The 17,643-nt window shown below is 38.8% G+C and overlaps 1 protein-coding gene and 2 long non-coding RNA genes across 3 annotated transcripts; 2 read left to right on the top strand and 1 right to left on the bottom strand.

Annotated features, from left to right (window-relative positions):
- Positions 1-547: 547 nt before the first annotated feature.
- LOC131242883 (probable glutathione S-transferase) lies at positions 548-17,194 on the bottom strand. The gene is made up of 2 exons (XM_058241836.1): positions 16,735-17,194; positions 548-1,088 (listed from the first exon to the last, which is right to left on the bottom strand). Exons 1-2 carry the CDS (start codon positions 17,050-17,052, stop codon positions 744-746), a joined length of 663 nt encoding a protein of 220 aa, XP_058097819.1. The 5' UTR covers positions 17,053-17,194; the 3' UTR covers positions 548-743.
- Positions 12,213-12,998, top strand: LOC131242919 (uncharacterized). The gene is made up of 2 exons (XR_009169765.1): positions 12,213-12,641; positions 12,839-12,998. It is a non-coding gene; the product is annotated as an uncharacterized LOC131242919 (long non-coding RNA).
- LOC131242910 (uncharacterized) lies at positions 14,749-15,687 on the top strand. Its single transcript, XR_009169764.1, has 2 exons — positions 14,749-15,081; positions 15,164-15,687. It is a non-coding gene; the product is annotated as an uncharacterized LOC131242910 (long non-coding RNA).
- Positions 17,195-17,643: the final 449 nt, after the last annotated feature.

The following is a 17,643-nucleotide window of genomic DNA, read 5'->3' as shown; positions in this document are numbered from 1 at the left end:
ACAAGGGCTATATACAACATAAGAGCCCCAAACTACCACCACTTAAAACTCAACATAATCTTGCTTAACATAACCTTGCTTTTTTTATGGATATCTATAGAGAGAGAGAGAGAGAGAGAGAGAGAGAGAGAGAGAGAGAGAGAGAGAGAGAGAGAGAGAGAATCTACCTAATTTTGGGCTGAGGACTGACATCCTAACATGAAACTATGTAACAGATGTACAGGAATTAATGTCACACAATCATCATTGTAGGACTTACAGAGCCTTTGTTCCACGGTCTCCTCTCTCAAACACTGCAAGCTACATGGAAAAAAGAGATGGGTACGAATTACAAATATTTTAAAAGAAATGACAATGAGTTTGATGTAGGCCACGCTCATGGTACATTGCGCAGTAGAACTGAGGAGTTTACATTTCCAGTTCCAATGCCAGTTCCTGCAAGATTATAATGTCAAAAACTATTGGCCTCACACACACACACACACATATATATAGTAGAGATAAAGATACAAGGCAATGACAATAGCCATAGCACAACCCCAAGGCATGAAAAATGCAAGACAAAGCTCACAAAAGTATAACAACGGGACATGAACACAAAACAGACACTCATGCAAAGCTAACAAGTAAATAGCAATGACATGTTACCACAAAACAGAGACCAATACATTCCCCACCTAACAATAGCAAAGGGACATTGCCATAAAACAGAGACCAATACATCACTCACCCTCCATCATTTCCTACTCTACTCCGTATTTCTTCTTCAATCCTCCTACAAACTCATGCAACTTGACTGGGTCTGGAAGGGTCTTGGAGACACTCTCCTTCTCCATGCATCTCTTCACCCATGCTATTAGCTTTGGGCACTCTTCCTCAATGATGGAGTTCCCGTGCACATAATCTGTGTGAAACCAGCATGCGTAGGGGGCAAAGACCACGTCGACGTACCCAAAGCTCTCGCCTCCGAAATACGGCTTCTCTCCAAGCTCCCCTTCCAACAGCTTCAAGCACTCAAGGAATTCCTTCTTCGCTACTTCCTGTGCTTCTCCTTTGCTCTTCCATATCCTTGATCCGCAGTCGTAGATCTGTGCCAAAAGGGAATGCAACATTCATATCATGTGAGACTCTCTATCTTGTGTAACTAAATACTGGCAGTCTCTGTAACATGGCAATGAACCACATGGTTAAAATTCACTACAACAAAAAAGGCCTTTAACCTCTCTTGAAAACTGTGGTTAAAAGGTTAAAAACCAAGGCTAAAGCCTTGAGCCTCAGTTTTGCCTCAGTTACTCAAAGCGAGGCTGCAATCCCGTGGCTAAAGGCTTTAACCTCAGTTTTAGTAACCAAGGCTAAAATGCTTTATAGCCTCAGCTCTTCAACTGAAGCTAAAAGAGCCTTTTAACTTCGGTTGCCTCGAAATGAGGCTAAATCCAAAAATTTAACCTCAGCTGCCTCCAACTAAGGCTAAAGACTTTAGCCGCGAAGGTTGCAGCTTCAGTTTGGATAACTAAGGCAAAACTGAGGCTAAAATTTGGATTTTGCATCAGTTACAAACTGCGACTAAAAATGTTTTAAAAAATTTATTTTTTGTAAAAAACATTCGTAAAAAGTCTATTTAAAGTTTTCAAAACTACATTAAATTGTTACACAACATTAGCATAGGTTTCGCAAATAACATTAAGCACCAAGTTCTGCTTTCTGATGCTTTCTTATGCATGTTTGAGAGTGCCTCTTGAATTTTTCTGACCATGTCTTGGGAGGAAGCTTTCCCTCCTTAGCAATTTCCCTCTACTCCTAATTCAATGCCTTTTAATAGCTATCAGCAGGAATCATTTCCAGTTGCATGGGAAAACACCTGGCCTTCTCTATAAACTGCTCTCCAAACTGTTTCCCCGCGCTCCAGCCTCATGTAACCAGAGAAGACCCGACTTATTTTGCTGCAGATCTTAAGTCACGACAAGGAAAGACATTGCCGAATATACTGCATACTCAGGATGCCCATTCCAATATGCGGAGAATATTAGGAGCTGATCCTGCCCCACCTCATGATGAAGCAATAATACCTGCGGTGTGTAAACAATCTTAGCATACATTGTTCTCTCCATAGGTGTCAAGTTTCAATAGAAAGGAGAAGAAGACAGAAGCAAAACCTTTTTCTTGCTCTCCAAACTGTTTCCCCTCGTGTGGCCTATTGGATGATTGGACTACCCTGAATTTCAATCAGTGGCCTTCAAGGTGACCGGAGAAGAAAATAATGATGATAATAATAAATAAATGACTAAAAATCTGAAATAAATAGAGATAAGTGATGCCTAGGGTTGTCTAATAGTTCCAGCACAGACCAAACAAGTGGAAAAAAAAAATGAAGAAGAAGAATAGTGGACTATTGGTATGAACCAAAAGGTCTAGCAGCATATGCTAACAGAAGATCTAGTAATATAGAGATCATGCAACACATGCTCAAGGGTATGCTGGGACAAATTTTCTTTTTTCTCATAAATTAAACCCATTGCAATAATTCTTTAAAAAAAAAATAATTAATAATAATAAAATAAAACCCATTGCTTTGTATGCGTTCACCATCTGTTTTGTAAGTTGCATACGAACAAAAGTTTCTAAAGATAATATGTCTCTGCTATCTATTTCTAAGTTGATAATAACAAAATTCTCTAAAAGGAAATGACAATATCTAGAATTTTATACTACTAAAACTGCGAAGCATCTTTCCTAATAAGTTGTATACGCAGTTGTAACCTTCTAGATTGTGGGTATAGTTTAAACAAACCCAGTTTAAATATGTATGTTTCAACCAGAATTATCAAATAGTTGCTGTATCTGCAGAGATGGCTCTCAAAACTGCAAAAAATAAAAAATAAAAAATAAAAAATAGAAACCAGCTACCGTTTCGTCGAGAATAGAAGGTGAACTTTCTAAAATAGATCATTGGCTGTTCAATTTAGTGTTTAGTTGGTCTTGTGGGCCTCAGTCCATTATAAAATGAAATGTTTTTATTCCAAACACGACCTACAACACAAAAAGATAAACCAACTGGAAATGCATGGAATTGAAATTAGGTGTCTGACTATCATTATGAACTAAAATGATGCCACCCAACTATAATGAATTAAATGAAAAGACATTCAATTCATCGGAGCATCCAAACATGCAAATTAAAATCAATAGAAATTCAATTTAACAGAGAATCCAAACATGCGCTAAAAGTTAAACAGTACGAGAACCAAATCCAAAGGGAATGGAAGGATTTCAAACCTTGATCTTCCTCATCTTGTTAGTATATTCTCCCAAATGATTTATCAAAACTTTCACAAAAATAAATAAAATACAAACAATAAAAATTGTAAGAAGATAGACATACATCAAGGGAGATCAAACAAAAGCGTGATATACCCCAGATGTTGCACAAAAAGAAATCAAACAAACAGTATGCAACAAATTTAAAAGAGCAAATAAAAAAGAAATTCAAATGAAAGAACCTACTGATTTTGAATAAAAACAGAGCTTATCAACAACTAATACTCAATACATAAAAATTTCAAAAAAAGAAGAAGAAGAAGAAAAAGAAGAAAAAGAAGCAGAATCTTGTAAATATTTTTGAAATTCCATTTTCAAGAAAATCAAAATATTAACAAAGAGCCTACTGATTTCGTAGGAATTGGCTAAAGAAAACAGACCTTAGAAACTATTGCAAAAAAAATGGGAGAATCTTGTAAAGGGTTTTAAAATTATGTTTACAAGAACAGAAATCAAGAAAATTTAGATGCTACAAAATGCCTCTACAGATTCTCAAGAATTTGGTTCAACCGCGCTATGTATCGCACCCTCGGGATACAGATACGTATCGGTTATTGCACGGGATATATCATTTGTATCACGTAATTTATCTCACTTTTTGGGAAACATGGGGAAACATTGGAAAAATGGTTGAATTTTTTAATGAAACTTCAGGGATTGTTAAAAAAGTCATTGATACACACTTTTAAATCATAACATCTATAAAAAAATTAAAAAAAATTAAAAAAAATTAAAAAAAAAAGTGCACATAATAAATTTCCTTTGTATAGGGTCCTAAGCTATGCGATGTTTAACTAAACTAATGCAACTATATTTAAATTGAATACATGACATTTATAAATGTATCAAAGACATATATGAAAACACAACCAAGTCATTGAAAAGCAAAAGAAGTAAAAATTGAGAAATATACATATCAACGGTGGGGATTGGTTGTGGCCTAGACCCACATAGAGTTGCGCGGTAGCTCGTAATCATCATCTCCATCTCGACGGGGCTGGGAATAACACTATTGCTCCGCAAATCGACAATATTGTGCCCAGGTCAAAGTAGAGTGGTACCGGTTAAGATACTCCCTGACATAATGCTGGTACTCATCCTCTCCGAACTGAATCAATACGCCCATCCGTGGGTACTGCGTAATCGTCACAATCTGTGACTGATATGGATCTGGGAAGGGCACATATGAAGCTCCTTGGTATCCATATTGTTGGTCATATCCACACTGCTGCTTGTATCCCTGCCCATATGCAGAAGAAAACTCTTGACCATAGTTGAAAAATGATGTCCCATAACTGCTTGAGTCACTCACCGCATATCCACTAGGTCCATATCCATGCCCATACTATGACATAGAACTCGAGCTACTCTCCTGTATTTGTGATTCAGATTCATGTTGTGGCATGTAACTCGAGCTCCCCTCCCTTGTCCATGATCCAAATCTAGAGTCACCTCGCCTGTCACAAACGCTTGTGTCCCTCATGCATTTTGCCACCAATTCCTCAAAATCTGAAAGTTTATGAGTCTTCTTTTTCTTCAGTAACTTTTGACGCGTGTATGTCTTATTGTAAATAAGACGGGGTAGTGGTTCTCTTGGATGAGAACAATGGTCAGGGTCTTGCATGGCATGATCGAAATTCTCCTCCCCAGTTAAAGGACTAAAAGGCCTCCTATCCTGACTCTCACCCACGCCGCCACCATCTTCGTCGCCATCATCATCATCATCATCGTTATTGTCATCAAAGTCATCGTCACCCTTATCGCTGTCATCACCATCACCGGACCCATTCCCCGCATCACTCTTTGACTCAGTCTCGATGTCAGACAATGTTTCCCCGCCACGTGTCCCTCGTGATAGTGAATGTCACGGGCTGCCCTCCAGACTCCTCGTCGATGGGTCGAATGCCTCATCAGGAGACCTCTGCTGCTCCACATGTGCGTCAACATCAATCCCTTGTGTCTCTGCTTCCGCCGCAACATGTGGCTCTAGTCGCCCATCCGAGGTATCCAAGTCATCAAATCTAATCCACTGGTAAACTGGGTCATCCTCCTCATCCTCAACATATGCATGTTGTCCGACCGTCATCAGGTCCAATGGGTCTTCCTGCGCTTTTCTTCTTCCTTCCATGCGGATCAACCTCTTTCGTAACTTCATATTGTAGTAACAATACGCTAGCTTCTGAAGTCTCTCATACTTTAGTCTATTATGTTTATTTGTGTAGATGAGGGAGAACGTACTCCAATTCCTTTCACAGGGTGACAAGGACATCGTCTATGCAAGCACACGGATAGTCAGTCGCTGTAAAACCTCGCAGTCAGTCCCGTACATGGACTACCATTCGCGTGCATATCATAACATTCTTTCATTATTTTAGATTTTCCAAAATAATATGAAATTTATGCTTATCACAGTAACTCACATGCCATCATGGTGTTCCTTGACTTCACCGTAGGATGGCACCCAAACATTCCAACCATGTCGCGAAATCTAACAATTTGTTGATGGCGTATAGCAACCAAGATAAGTATGGAATGGTTGAGATGAAGATAAGGAGAATATAAGTGCGAAACATATTTACCTCACTACCAAAGGTGCCTTTCCCCATACAGTCAAGGAATATATGATCGTACACCTCATGTACAACCCTCTTTAATTAATTATCCTCATAGAGTTTCCAACTGTTGAGGTATTTGAGATTCAAGAAATACGCTGAAAACCAACATCTACATATCAATACAACCCTCATTTATTATTGCATATAGGAAAAAATTCATATAAGTACTTACCAGCCTGATGTAGTGGGGGAGAAAGTGTCATTTCCCAACGGTCGTCTATCATTGCATGCACCCACTTATATGCGTTGGGAGCTTTAGCCATGATAGCCTCTTTCATCAGCTATATGGACAAATACAGCGACCCCATTAACAGATTTGTCTTATTTTCCACCATCTTCAACACCACATAAATGGGCTCTAGAATACTCACAACACTATGCACGCGATCCCAGAATGTATTTCTCAGCACCAGCTCCTTAATTATCCAGGTTACTTTCGTCAACCTCCTTTTCCATTCTTCGTAATCATGAGAGGTGAAAAGCTCTCATAATCCATGTATATGTTTGAGGAAGTTACTTAAGGCGATATAATTTATGGCGAACCGCGTCGCCCCGAGGCGCACTATATCTCCACCGCACCTCTCACGCATTGCGGCTAATAACCATGTGTGGTTGTATATGAAGTTTGTAATGAACTGTGCATCAGTAATTACGGTCTTCACCGACGGCCTATCCCCGATCACCTCCAGCATGAGATCGATGCAATGGGCTGCACAGGGGGTCCAATACATATGATACTTGTTATGAATAGCCTTGACAAATGCACTCCCATCGTCCGTAACAAACTGCACAATGTTTCTCCTCCCAACATCTTGCATGACGTTGTGCATTAGTTTGTAAATATAGCTAGCATCTTTAATCTTATTACTCGCATCGACAGATTTTAGGAACATCGCTCGTCTCCTGCAATAGACCATAAAATTTATGACCAACATCTTCGTCGATCTGGTCCAATCGTCACACATGACAATGCAGCCATACATCTCTCATGACTGCTTATACGAATCGACGTATGTCTTCATCTCTGCATGTTCATAATCCAAATACTTCCCCATGATCTCAAAGGGCGTGGGTAGTTGCACACCCTCACCCCCACGCTACACTTCACTTATCATATTTTTGAAGTGCAGGCTTGCAGCGGCATTCGCGGGGATTTGATTGTATATAAAAAACTTTGCTATAAACTTCTCCATTAAACATGTCCTTTATTTTCTTTTGTGTCCCTCCTGCCTCCTTGTACGTACTCAGATCTAAAGGTAGATCTGGCACCCGCATGCTACTACTCCTGTCCATGCCCTAGAATCCTCCTCGCCTACTACTCTCCCCTCCCTCGCCCCTAACACTCCCACCTGCTCCACTCCCCCCACCACGCTCATGGATAGACCCCTTAAATCTAGGTCTACTCGTCCCACCTCATCTGTTGATCCCCCTCCCACCAATCTCGTATGGACTCTTGAACCACATGTCTATACTCGGGATCATCATCGCCATCGAGATTCACTACATCCTCGTCACCTATATATGGTGGCCGCCCCAGCTCTTCCCGAATCTCCCTCTCCCGTGCATATCGTTCATCTTTTGTCTTCACATTTTTTTTTCAATATGGCCCTCATCTCTTCTCACACATCCTTTGGGCACTTATGGTAATCCACAACATTGCGATACCCCCCCCCCCCCCGGGGTTAAATGCTCCTTTAAGCGGGTTACCCCTCACTCCTTGATACATGGCCACATAAATTACATATACTCCCGAATCGATTATCGGGAGTGGGCCGGCCATATTGCCACCCTTTATCAGGTTGGCTCCCTCCTCTTCCTCCCGACATATTTTATCTGTAAAAGAATATTATATTAAAACTTGTTAAGGCCCACCTTGGTGCATGTGTTGTATATCCATGCCGCCCATCCATTTTACCATATTATTTTAAGGAATGATCCTAAAAATGAGAATTATCCAAATCTCATATGAATGGCGTGGATAAAACACATACATCATGTTGGGGCCATAGAACACAATCCAATATGCAATACGCAACTCAAGTAAAAAATACATGCAATATATAATAACACACTAAAATTGGATTAAAGTTAATATTTATGTTTTCCTATTAATCCAAGTCTATCCGACCTTATGAAAAGATTGTATAGCAAATCGTGAATTATGGTGGGCCATAGGAAAGCTTCAATGGTAAATATCAATGTCACCATGACTTCATATTTTGTGTGGTCCACTTGAGCTATCTGCCTACACTTTGGGCTCATGCCCTAAAATGAGATATCTTAATGGATGAATGGTGTGGATAACACACATACATCATGATGGACCACACACCACCAACAGTGACACCGACCATTGAAATGTTCCTAGGGCCCACCATGATGTTTATTTGAGATCCAACCTGTTAATACAGACATGGAATTATGTAAAATACAAATATCAACTTGATTGACAACTTCTGTGGCCAAAGAAATTTTTAATGGTAAGCATTCAATCCTCAATGTTTTTTGTTGTGGGGTCCACTTGAGCTTTGGATCTGCCTCATTCTTTGGCTCATGTCATAAAATGATCACTCTAAATAGATGGACAGTGTGGATACAACACATATAGCATGGTGGGGTCTACAAAATGTGGTGATGTACACCAACCTAGCTAGTATGGGTACATCACTACACTTAGCATATTGAGTAAACTTTATGTGGTCCACCATGATTTATGTACCTCTGATCCACTCCATCCATCCATTTTACCAGATAATTTTAGGGCCTGAGCCCAAAAATGAAGCATATAGAATGTTCAATTGGACCACACCACTGGAAACGATTTAATTGAACATCTACCGTTGAAAAATTCTTGGGGCCACATAAGTTTTAGATGAAGCTTATATTTCTGTTTTCCCTTCATCCATGTCTATATGATCTTATGAACAGGTTGGATGATAAATAAACATCATAGTGGGGCCTAGAAAGGTTTCAACGGTAGAAATCATTATCCCCACTGTTTCCTGTGGTATGATCCACTTGATCTTTGGAATGCTTCAATTTTGGGCTTAACCCCTTAAATTAGATGGAAAAATGGATGGACGACGCAGATAGACCACATGCATTCAAGCGGGGCCCAACTGAGTTTACTCAGTATGATAAGAGCGAATTCTTTGATAACCAAGGCGAAAAGACGGACTTTTAACCTCGGTTCTTTTGCAACCGAGGCAAGAAAAAAAAAATGGACTTCTAGCCTCAGTTACTTGACAACTGAGGCGAAAGAGTGGACTTTTAACCTCGGTTTCTTAACAACTGAAGCTAAAAAATAAATTTTTAACTTTTGTTTTTTTACTAACTTGGGCAAAGTGACAGACTTTTAACCTTGGTTTCTCATCAACTAAGGTGAAATAGTGGACTTTTAGCTTCAATTGGTTACTAACCGAGGCAAAAAATGGACTTTTAATCTCAGTTATTTGATAATCGAGGCAAAAAGACAGACTTTTAGCCTCGGTTCTTTTGCAAGTGAGGCAAAAAAAAAAAAACAAAAAACTTTTAGCCTCAATTCCTTTATAACTGAGGCGAAAAAGTGGACTTTTAGCCTCAGTTTCCCAACAACTGAGGCTAAAAAGTAAACTTTTAACATCTTTTTTTTACTAAGGCAAAATGGTAGACTTTTAACCTTAGTTTCTCACCAATTGAGGCGAAATTGTAAACTTTTAATCTCGAATTTTCACCAACCGACACGACATAATACACTTTTAACTTTGGTTCCTTAATAACCGAGGCGAAATAGTGGAGTTTTAGCCTCAGTTTCTTACCAACTGAGGCAAAATGGTAGACTTATAACCTCGGTTTCTTACCAACTGATGCGAAATGGTATACTTTTAGCCTCGATTTCTTACCAACCGAGGCAAAATAATGAACTTTTATCCTCAATTTCTCACCTACTCAAGTAAAATTATCGACTTTTAGCCTCAGTTTGTCACCAAGGCAAAATGGTTGACTTTTAACATTAGTTTCTCACCAACCAAGGCAAAAAAAATGAACTTTTAGCCTCGGTTTTTCACCAAATGAAGCGAAATAGCAGACTTTTAAGGCAAAAAATGAACTTTTAACCTCGATTCCTTTACAAATGAAGCTAAAAAATACATTTAGCCTTTTTTTTTTTTGAACTGAGACTAAAAAATTATGGCTAAAGGCCTTTTTTTTTTTCTTTTTTTTTTGTAATGACCCAAAAATACACTTGAGCTGAAAATGGAAATTGTCTTGTATAGGGTTGGACCCAGGCCAACCCAGTAAGCCTATGCAATCATAGTTTTAAGACTTAGGACAATCTTTCACTACAAAAAATAAGCCTTTAGCAATAATTTTTTAGCCTCAGTTAAAAAAAATGGAGGTTAAATGTGTTTTTTAGCCTCAATTATAAAGGAGCCGAGGCTAAAAGTTCCTTTTTTGCCTAGGTTGTAAAGGAATTGACGTTAAAAGTCCGTTATTTCACCTCAGTTGGTGAAAAACCCAAGGCTAAAAGTCTATTTTTTTTGCCTTTGTTGGTGAGAAAAGTCAACCGTTTTGCCTCAGTTGGTGAAAAACTAAGGCTAAAAGTTGATAATGTTACCTTAGTAGGTGAGAAATTGAGGATAAAAGTTCATTATTTTGTCTCGGTTGGTGAAAAATCGATACTAAAAGTGTACCATTTCGCCTTAGTTGGTGAGAAACCGAGGCTACAAGTCTACCATTTTGCCTCAGTTGGTAAGAAACTAAGGCTAAAAGTTTATTATTTTGCCTCGGTTACTAAGGAACTGAGATTAAAAGTCTATTATTTCGCGTCTGTTGGTAAAAAATCGAGGTTAAAAATTTACAATTTCGCTTCAGTTGGTGAGAAACCGAGATTAAAAGTATACCATTTTGCCTCAGTTAGTAAAAAAATGATGTTAAAAGTTTACTTTTTAGCCTCAGTTGTTAAGAAACCAAGGCTAAAAGCCCACTTTTTCACCTTAGTTATAAAGGAATTGAGGCTAGAAATCCATTTTTTTTCTCGCTTGCAAAAAATCGAAGCTAAAAGTCTGTCTTTTCGCCTCGGTTATCAAAGAACTGAGACTAAAAGTCCATTTTTTGCCTCAGTTAGTAACCAATTGAGGCTAAAAGTCCACTATTTCGCCTCAGTTTGTGAGAAACTGAGGTTAAAAGTCTATCATTTTGCCTAAGCTAGTAAAAAAACAGAAGTTAGAAGTTTACTTTTTAGCCTTAGTTGTTAGGAAACCAATGCTAAAAGTGTACTTTTTCGCTTCAGTTGTCAAGTAACTGAGGCTAGAAGTCTTCTTTTTTTTTTTGCCTCGGTTGCAAAAGAAACAATGCTAAAAGTATGTCTTTTCGCCTCTTTTATCAAAGAATTGAGATTAAAAGTCCTTTCCTTTTTTTTTTTTGCCTCGATTAGTAAGCAACTAAGGCTAAAAGTTCACTATTTTGCCTCAGTTGGTGAGGAACCGAAGCTAAAAGTCTACCATTTCACCTCAGTTAGTGACGAATTGAGGATAAAAGTCCACCTTAGGAAACTGAGATGTCCACACTTGGACATTGAACTAGACGTTGTCCATCCAATTATTTCAATGATGTAGCCCACCTGACATACAAACTCACCTAATACTTGTACTAGGTAATCTTAATGGTGGGGTCCGCCATGCACATGTTATCAACATCACCGTGGGCCATAGGAAGGTTTCAACAGTGGGTATCATTGTTAGTAAGTATAGATTGGTGGATCTAAGCCATTTAGCAAGTGGCCCCTTCAAATGTGATGTGGCCTAGCCTGTCCACTCATCAGGTGGGCCAGACATGTAGGCCAATGGCCAATCTTTTTCACTGTCCATCTTTTTTTTTCCTGCACGTCTACCTGATAGCGAGCCAAAAGCCCACTGTACATGTGACCATGTTTGGTGGGTCATCATACACATTTAAAAAAAAAAAAAAAAAAAATTTGATAGAAAAATAAAATAAAAATAAAAATAAAAGTATAAAAGAAGTTCTAAATGGACACCGATTTCCGGTGAAAGCCTTAGCACGAAATTCCTACACAAGGATGTTGGGTGGGGCCCACTGCAATATATGTGAGAAATCCACCCCGTCCATCGTTTTGAGAGATTATTTTAGGACATGCGATAGAAAAATGAGGCGTATCCAACACTCAAGTGGGCCACACAAGAGGAAACAATGGGAATTGAGTGAGCATCGTTGAAGTATTCTTAGGGCTATAAAAGTTTTGTATCAAGCTATCTTTTTGGTGTTTTGACTTCGTCCCATTGGGAATGACCTTATAAACAGTTTGGATAGCATATAAAAATCAAGGTGGATCCCAAGAAGGTTTCAACGGTAGAAATTTCTTTCACCAATTTTTCCTCTCGTATGAACCACTTGAGTTTTGTATCCACCTCAGTTTTGGTCTCACGTCCTAAAATGATCTCTCAAAACTGATGGGAGGAATGGATTTCTCACATACATTGCAGTGGGCCACACCCAACATCCTTGCGCAGGAAATTCCTGTAAAAGGCTTTCGCAGGAAATCCGCGTCCGTTCTAAATCTCCTCATTTCTTTCTCTATTACTCATCATCTCCACGTCTCGTCTCCGCGTCTCTATCTCTGCTCGCTTTTCTCCCACGGATCTTGATTCATCCCCACCAAATCATCTCTCTTTCTACGATCTTCACCAAACTTTCGGAATATCCCTCTTGATCAAGGTACGTATTGTTAAAATAGGTGATCCCACAGCCTGGATCGATGGCTTTCCCTTACCTAGGGTTTCCTCTTCTGATTCTAGGGCTTTCTTGGTTTTCTGCCACTTTTCCTTTTGATTTTGGTGGAGAAATGGAAATTTGGAGTTTTATTCTTCGAATTCCTAAAATTTCTAGACATCTATTCTGTTTTTTGTTCATAGAGACAGATTCGACCGTCAGAGATCTCCAAGGCTCTGTGTTTGTCACTTCAGAGGTTTATGCAGAAGAATCGAGAGGTCTTTGGGTTGCTGGCTTCAGTGAGATTGGATCCGCAGAATTTGAGTTTTTCCTCTCTTCTTTGGAGACATCTACCATTTTTTTTTATCGGATCGGAGCTCAATCAGCACAGAAACTTGGATTTCTAGAGTTTCTAGTCCTTTGACTTGCTCATTTTCACTGCATTTTTGTAAGAAATCTAACCTCATGTTTCTTCCTCTTTTCCTCCAAAAGAATATGATTTATCTTTCCTTTCCAATCTCTGTTAAGCTCTTCTTTTGATTCCACACATTGTGTATGGTGTTATTTTCTAGGTTATGAACATCAGCATTCAAATCTTAGCATTTCTCACACACTATTTCCTAGTATTTCCATGCTCAAACCCAAGTTCTGAACAGTTCGCTATCTCACATTGTGAAGAATGATTCAACATTAAATGCACATTATTGATTCAAAATCAGATCACAGGCATGATTAATGTGTACACTGGTTACATACTGGAATTATACAACAATGTCTTAGGCAATGTGATTTTGAAGATTAATTATTTTGTTAGGACTTGAAGGATCAAGGAATCACTAGATTCTGGGCTAGGAACAGCACCCTCAAGTTCTATACAGTCAGATAATTGAAGTTCACATGGATGTATTATCCTAATAGATATTGTAAAATACCTACTTGGTCCTTAGCCCATTACATTTTTGTTATCTTAAAATCACATGCATTTGGTTTAGTGAACTCTATGTCATGGATTTTTGAATAAAAATTTTGTTGATTATGTGCTTCAATTTATTCTTCAATTTCCTCTTCTTGTAATTGTTATCTTCCTTCACTGTTTCGCTTCGGCTATACTCTAGTTTTTTATCTAATGAAACTAATTTTCCAAGAAACAGGGCTCATTGGGAACCAATAAAATTCCCAAATCACCCTTGATGTTTTCTCCAAATGTAACAAAGGGTTTGGTTGTTTTTAATAGTAATGGGAATGCACCTTATTTCATGGTACACAGATTTCTCTGCTGCAAGTGTTTGTTTCTGTTATTTTCTCTGTTGGAATTGTTCATAGGTAAATTGTTAAGTTTCACTGCACGAGCCAATATACCAAGGATTACTTGGATCAGTTTGTCCCCTCTAGAAAATTCTTGGGGCATAGTAGCTGCCATCTGTCATCTCAAATGTGTGCTACATGAGTTGACTCGCTGCACTTTGACAGGCAACTTGAATCCCCGCTTTACTTTAAGGTTGTGGAAAATTTTTACACCAAGTAAAGACAAAGGCTGCATTTTAATTCACAAGTGAATTGAATTCTGGAAAATCAATTTTATCAGATGTAAATGACGAAAGTTAATGATGTTTCATAGTAGTCGTGATGAGGAAGTACCCTTCAAATTGCAATCACATTTTCTTTCCAAGTCCAACTTCAAAGTATAATGTAATTGCAATTTGTTTGGAGCCCATGATCCACATTACAAGAACTGAGAAAGGAAATTACACTTTATTTATTTCCAATATTTAAAAATCATAATTGCAATTCAATTCAATAGTGCATCCTAATGCACCATAAAACATTCTGTACGAATGCGATTGACTCTTATATTTTGAAATTTAGATAGGTTTGAATGTCATTGTAGTTCAACTAGGGTATTCAATCCCTTGGCATATTAGACAATTCTATAATCATATATCTCCAATGCACATGCTATAAATGTGGATCAATCCATCCTACAGTGACCATGAGTCACGACAAAAAAAAATTTACAATGATCAAATGATCTTAGTTATCCAAACAAGGCAATGAAATAGACAAAGGAAAACAAAGATACTTGACGATCCATTTAATACTTTTCCGTAGGTAGTGATCATGGAGTCAAAGCACAAGGTGATGGATGGTTACTAACAAGCTTTAATTGAAGGAGAGAATTTTGCGTATGTAATTCAGATGGGCTTTCAGACCCTTATGTGGTTTTCACACGTGATAGGAAAACTAGAACAGGCTCTGTCAAGCTTCAAGAAGAAAAGCAATGGGCTTATCTCCAAGCTCTAGCACAAGCCTTGTGTTATGAGATGATCACTGTCAATGGAAACACTGTCATCTGGAAAAAGCCTTCTGAGGATTCTTGTCTGCCTAGTAAAAATGAATTTGGGCTTGATCTTTGTACTGATCAAGATGATGATCCGAGTGATGCATGGTAAGCTTTGTGATAATCCTTTGTTAGTTTTTCTAAACCGTGGTTCATGTTCACTGCCTGAAATCCCCTTCCATATTTTTAGAAATCTATAATTCAACAAGCTGGAATAATGCAAATTGGTTAACTTGTAGAGGTGGGGCAGGATCAGCTCCTAATTTCTCTGCATATTGGAATGGGCATCCTGAGTATGCGGTATATTCGGCAATGTCTTTCCTTGTCGTGACTCAAGATCTTAAGCAAAATAAATCGGGTCTTCTCGGGTTACATGAGGCTAGAGCGCAAGGAAACAGTTTGGAGAGCAGTTTATAGAGAAGGCCAGGTGTTGTCCCATGCAACTGGAAATGATTCCTGCTGATAGCTATTAAAAGGCATTGAATTAGGAGTAGAGGGAAATCTCTACAGAGGGAAGCTTCCTCCCAAGACATGGTCAGGAAGATTCAAGAGGCAGCTCTCAAACTTGCATAAGAAAGCAACAGAAAGCAGAACCTGGTGCATAGTGTTATTTGTGAAACCAATGCTAATGTTATGTAACAGTTTAATGTAGTTTTGAAAACTTTAAATAGACTGTTAACTGTTTTGTTGGTATTGTGTTTTTACAATTGTTTTGTGATTGTTTTTTACAAAAGTATTTTTAAAAAATTAAACATTTTTAGCTGCAGTTTGTAATTGATGCTAAATCCAAATTTTAGCCTCAGCTTTTCCTTAGTTATCCAAACTGAAGCTGCAACCTACGTGGCTAAAGGCTTTAGCCTTGGTTGTTGGGAACCGAGGTTAAAAATAGATTTAGCTACGGTTGGAGGAAACTGAGTTTAAATTTTGGATTTAGCCTCATTTCAAGGCAACCAAAGTTAAAAAGGCTCTTTTAGCTTCAGTTGCAGAACTGAGGCTATAAAACCTTTTTAGACTTGGTTACTAAAACTGAGGTTAAAGCCTTTAGCCATGGGGGTTGCAGCCTCGTTTTGGGTAACTGAGTCAAAACCGAGGCTAAAGGCTTTAGCATCGGTTTTTAACCTTTTTAACCACAGTTTTCAAGAGTGGCTAAAGGCCTTTTTGGTTGTAGTGATTGTACATGTGGAAGATGCATTCGAATCCCTTTGTTTGGTACATTGGGATTAAATGTTGTGGAATTGCATTAGATGAAATTAACACTATTATTGCACAATGATTGCATGTCTGGAAATACCATGGTATTTTTATCCCATGTTTGGGATCAAATTCTTCATTTAAGAAAAACACGGTATTAAGTGAAGCCTGAATTTGGTGGACCCATATGTGTAGTGGATTTCAAAATGGTTGCATATGGATGGACGGTGTGGATAAAACATATGCATCAACAAAGGGCCTACATATGTAGTGGATTTCAAAATCCACCAGAAATCCCACGGTATATATTATTGGCACTGGATGATCTGATACCAAGATTGAACCTTCTGACAAAAGGTGGGCCACTCCATGATGATCACCTGACATGGAAGCATATCCACACGAACTTGAGCTTTCGCCACTGAAACTGTTTTGAAACCATCACCAATCCCAACCGTCCAAGCAACAGGCCACAACTTAAAATGCCTCATTGACCGATCCGAACCGTTCGATCAATGAATTGCTTACTTAACTAAAAAGATCAACACAAAATACAAGCACATAGCTCACCTTCTTGTCGACGAAATCTGCCCAAAACCTCGCATTCGCGCGCTCATAAGGATCTGCAGGCATCAGCACCGGTGATTTCCCCTTCCACGCCTCATCGATGTATTGGACGATGGTGAGAGATTCGCAAATGATTTTTTCACCATGGATCAAAACAGGGATTTTCTTGTGAATGGGGTTAGATTTCAGCAGGAGAAGGCTCTTGTCTGCTAGGTTTTCTTCCTTGTATTCGTACTCGATCCCCTTCTCCGCCAAGGCGATTCTGGCTCGCATCCCAAAAGGGCTAGTCCAGAAACCCAAGAGGATTACTTCATCCGCCATTATAGCAAAAGAGATTTGAAATCAGTAGAGAAATGGAAGAGAAGGGCGTTCCTGCAGGCAAGGTGTTTGATCTTGGGTACGTGAGAAATGGGAAGTTGGGATTGAGAGCGTTTGGACGGCCTGATGTGAATTTTTAGCATTAGTGAGGTGGGTTTGGCAGCATTTTTTTATGAATTTATTTGAGTAATAACACGATACGCCACTCACGTATTTGCGAATCGGACGCAGGATTTCGAATTCTTACAAGTCGGATCTCATGGTTCTGTGATCCAGACCATTGATATATTTTTACCCACTGTGGATTGACTATATCTTAACTATTTCAGTAAAATACATTCTTAGCCTTTCGATTTGTGCTACAAAGATCGACGGTTAAGAAGAGAAATAAAAGAACGGCCTATATTCAACTGATGTTTTTAGGAAGATGGGTTATTCACGTAAGATGATCTGTGAGCATCGGTCTTAAAATGGTGGGATGCCGCAGGATGATGTTATGGATTAATGATCCATGGGCCCCACTTGTCAGAACTGAAAATGCACGTAAAGATTGGGAGACGCGTCATACGAGATTGTACGTCCCTCTCTTTCCCG

The sequence above is a fragment of the Magnolia sinica genome, chromosome 1 (genome assembly GCF_029962835.1).
Source record: "Magnolia sinica isolate HGM2019 chromosome 1, MsV1, whole genome shotgun sequence".
NCBI classification, from domain to species: Eukaryota; Viridiplantae; Streptophyta; class Magnoliopsida; order Magnoliales; family Magnoliaceae; genus Magnolia; species Magnolia sinica.
The sequence above is the reverse complement of the archived record's forward strand: the minus strand, read 5'-3'. Positions and strand labels throughout refer to the sequence as shown.

Excerpts from the sequence above, each read along its gene's own strand:
- LOC131242883 (XM_058241836.1), bottom strand. The coding sequence starts at position 17,052 with ATGGCGGATGAAGTAATCCTCTTGGGTTTCTGGACTAGCCCTTTTGGG. Across the intron at positions 1,089-16,734 it reads CAGATTTCGTCGACAAGAAG|ATCTACGACTGCGGATCAAG; the intron begins GTGAGCTATGTG and ends CTTTTGGCACAG.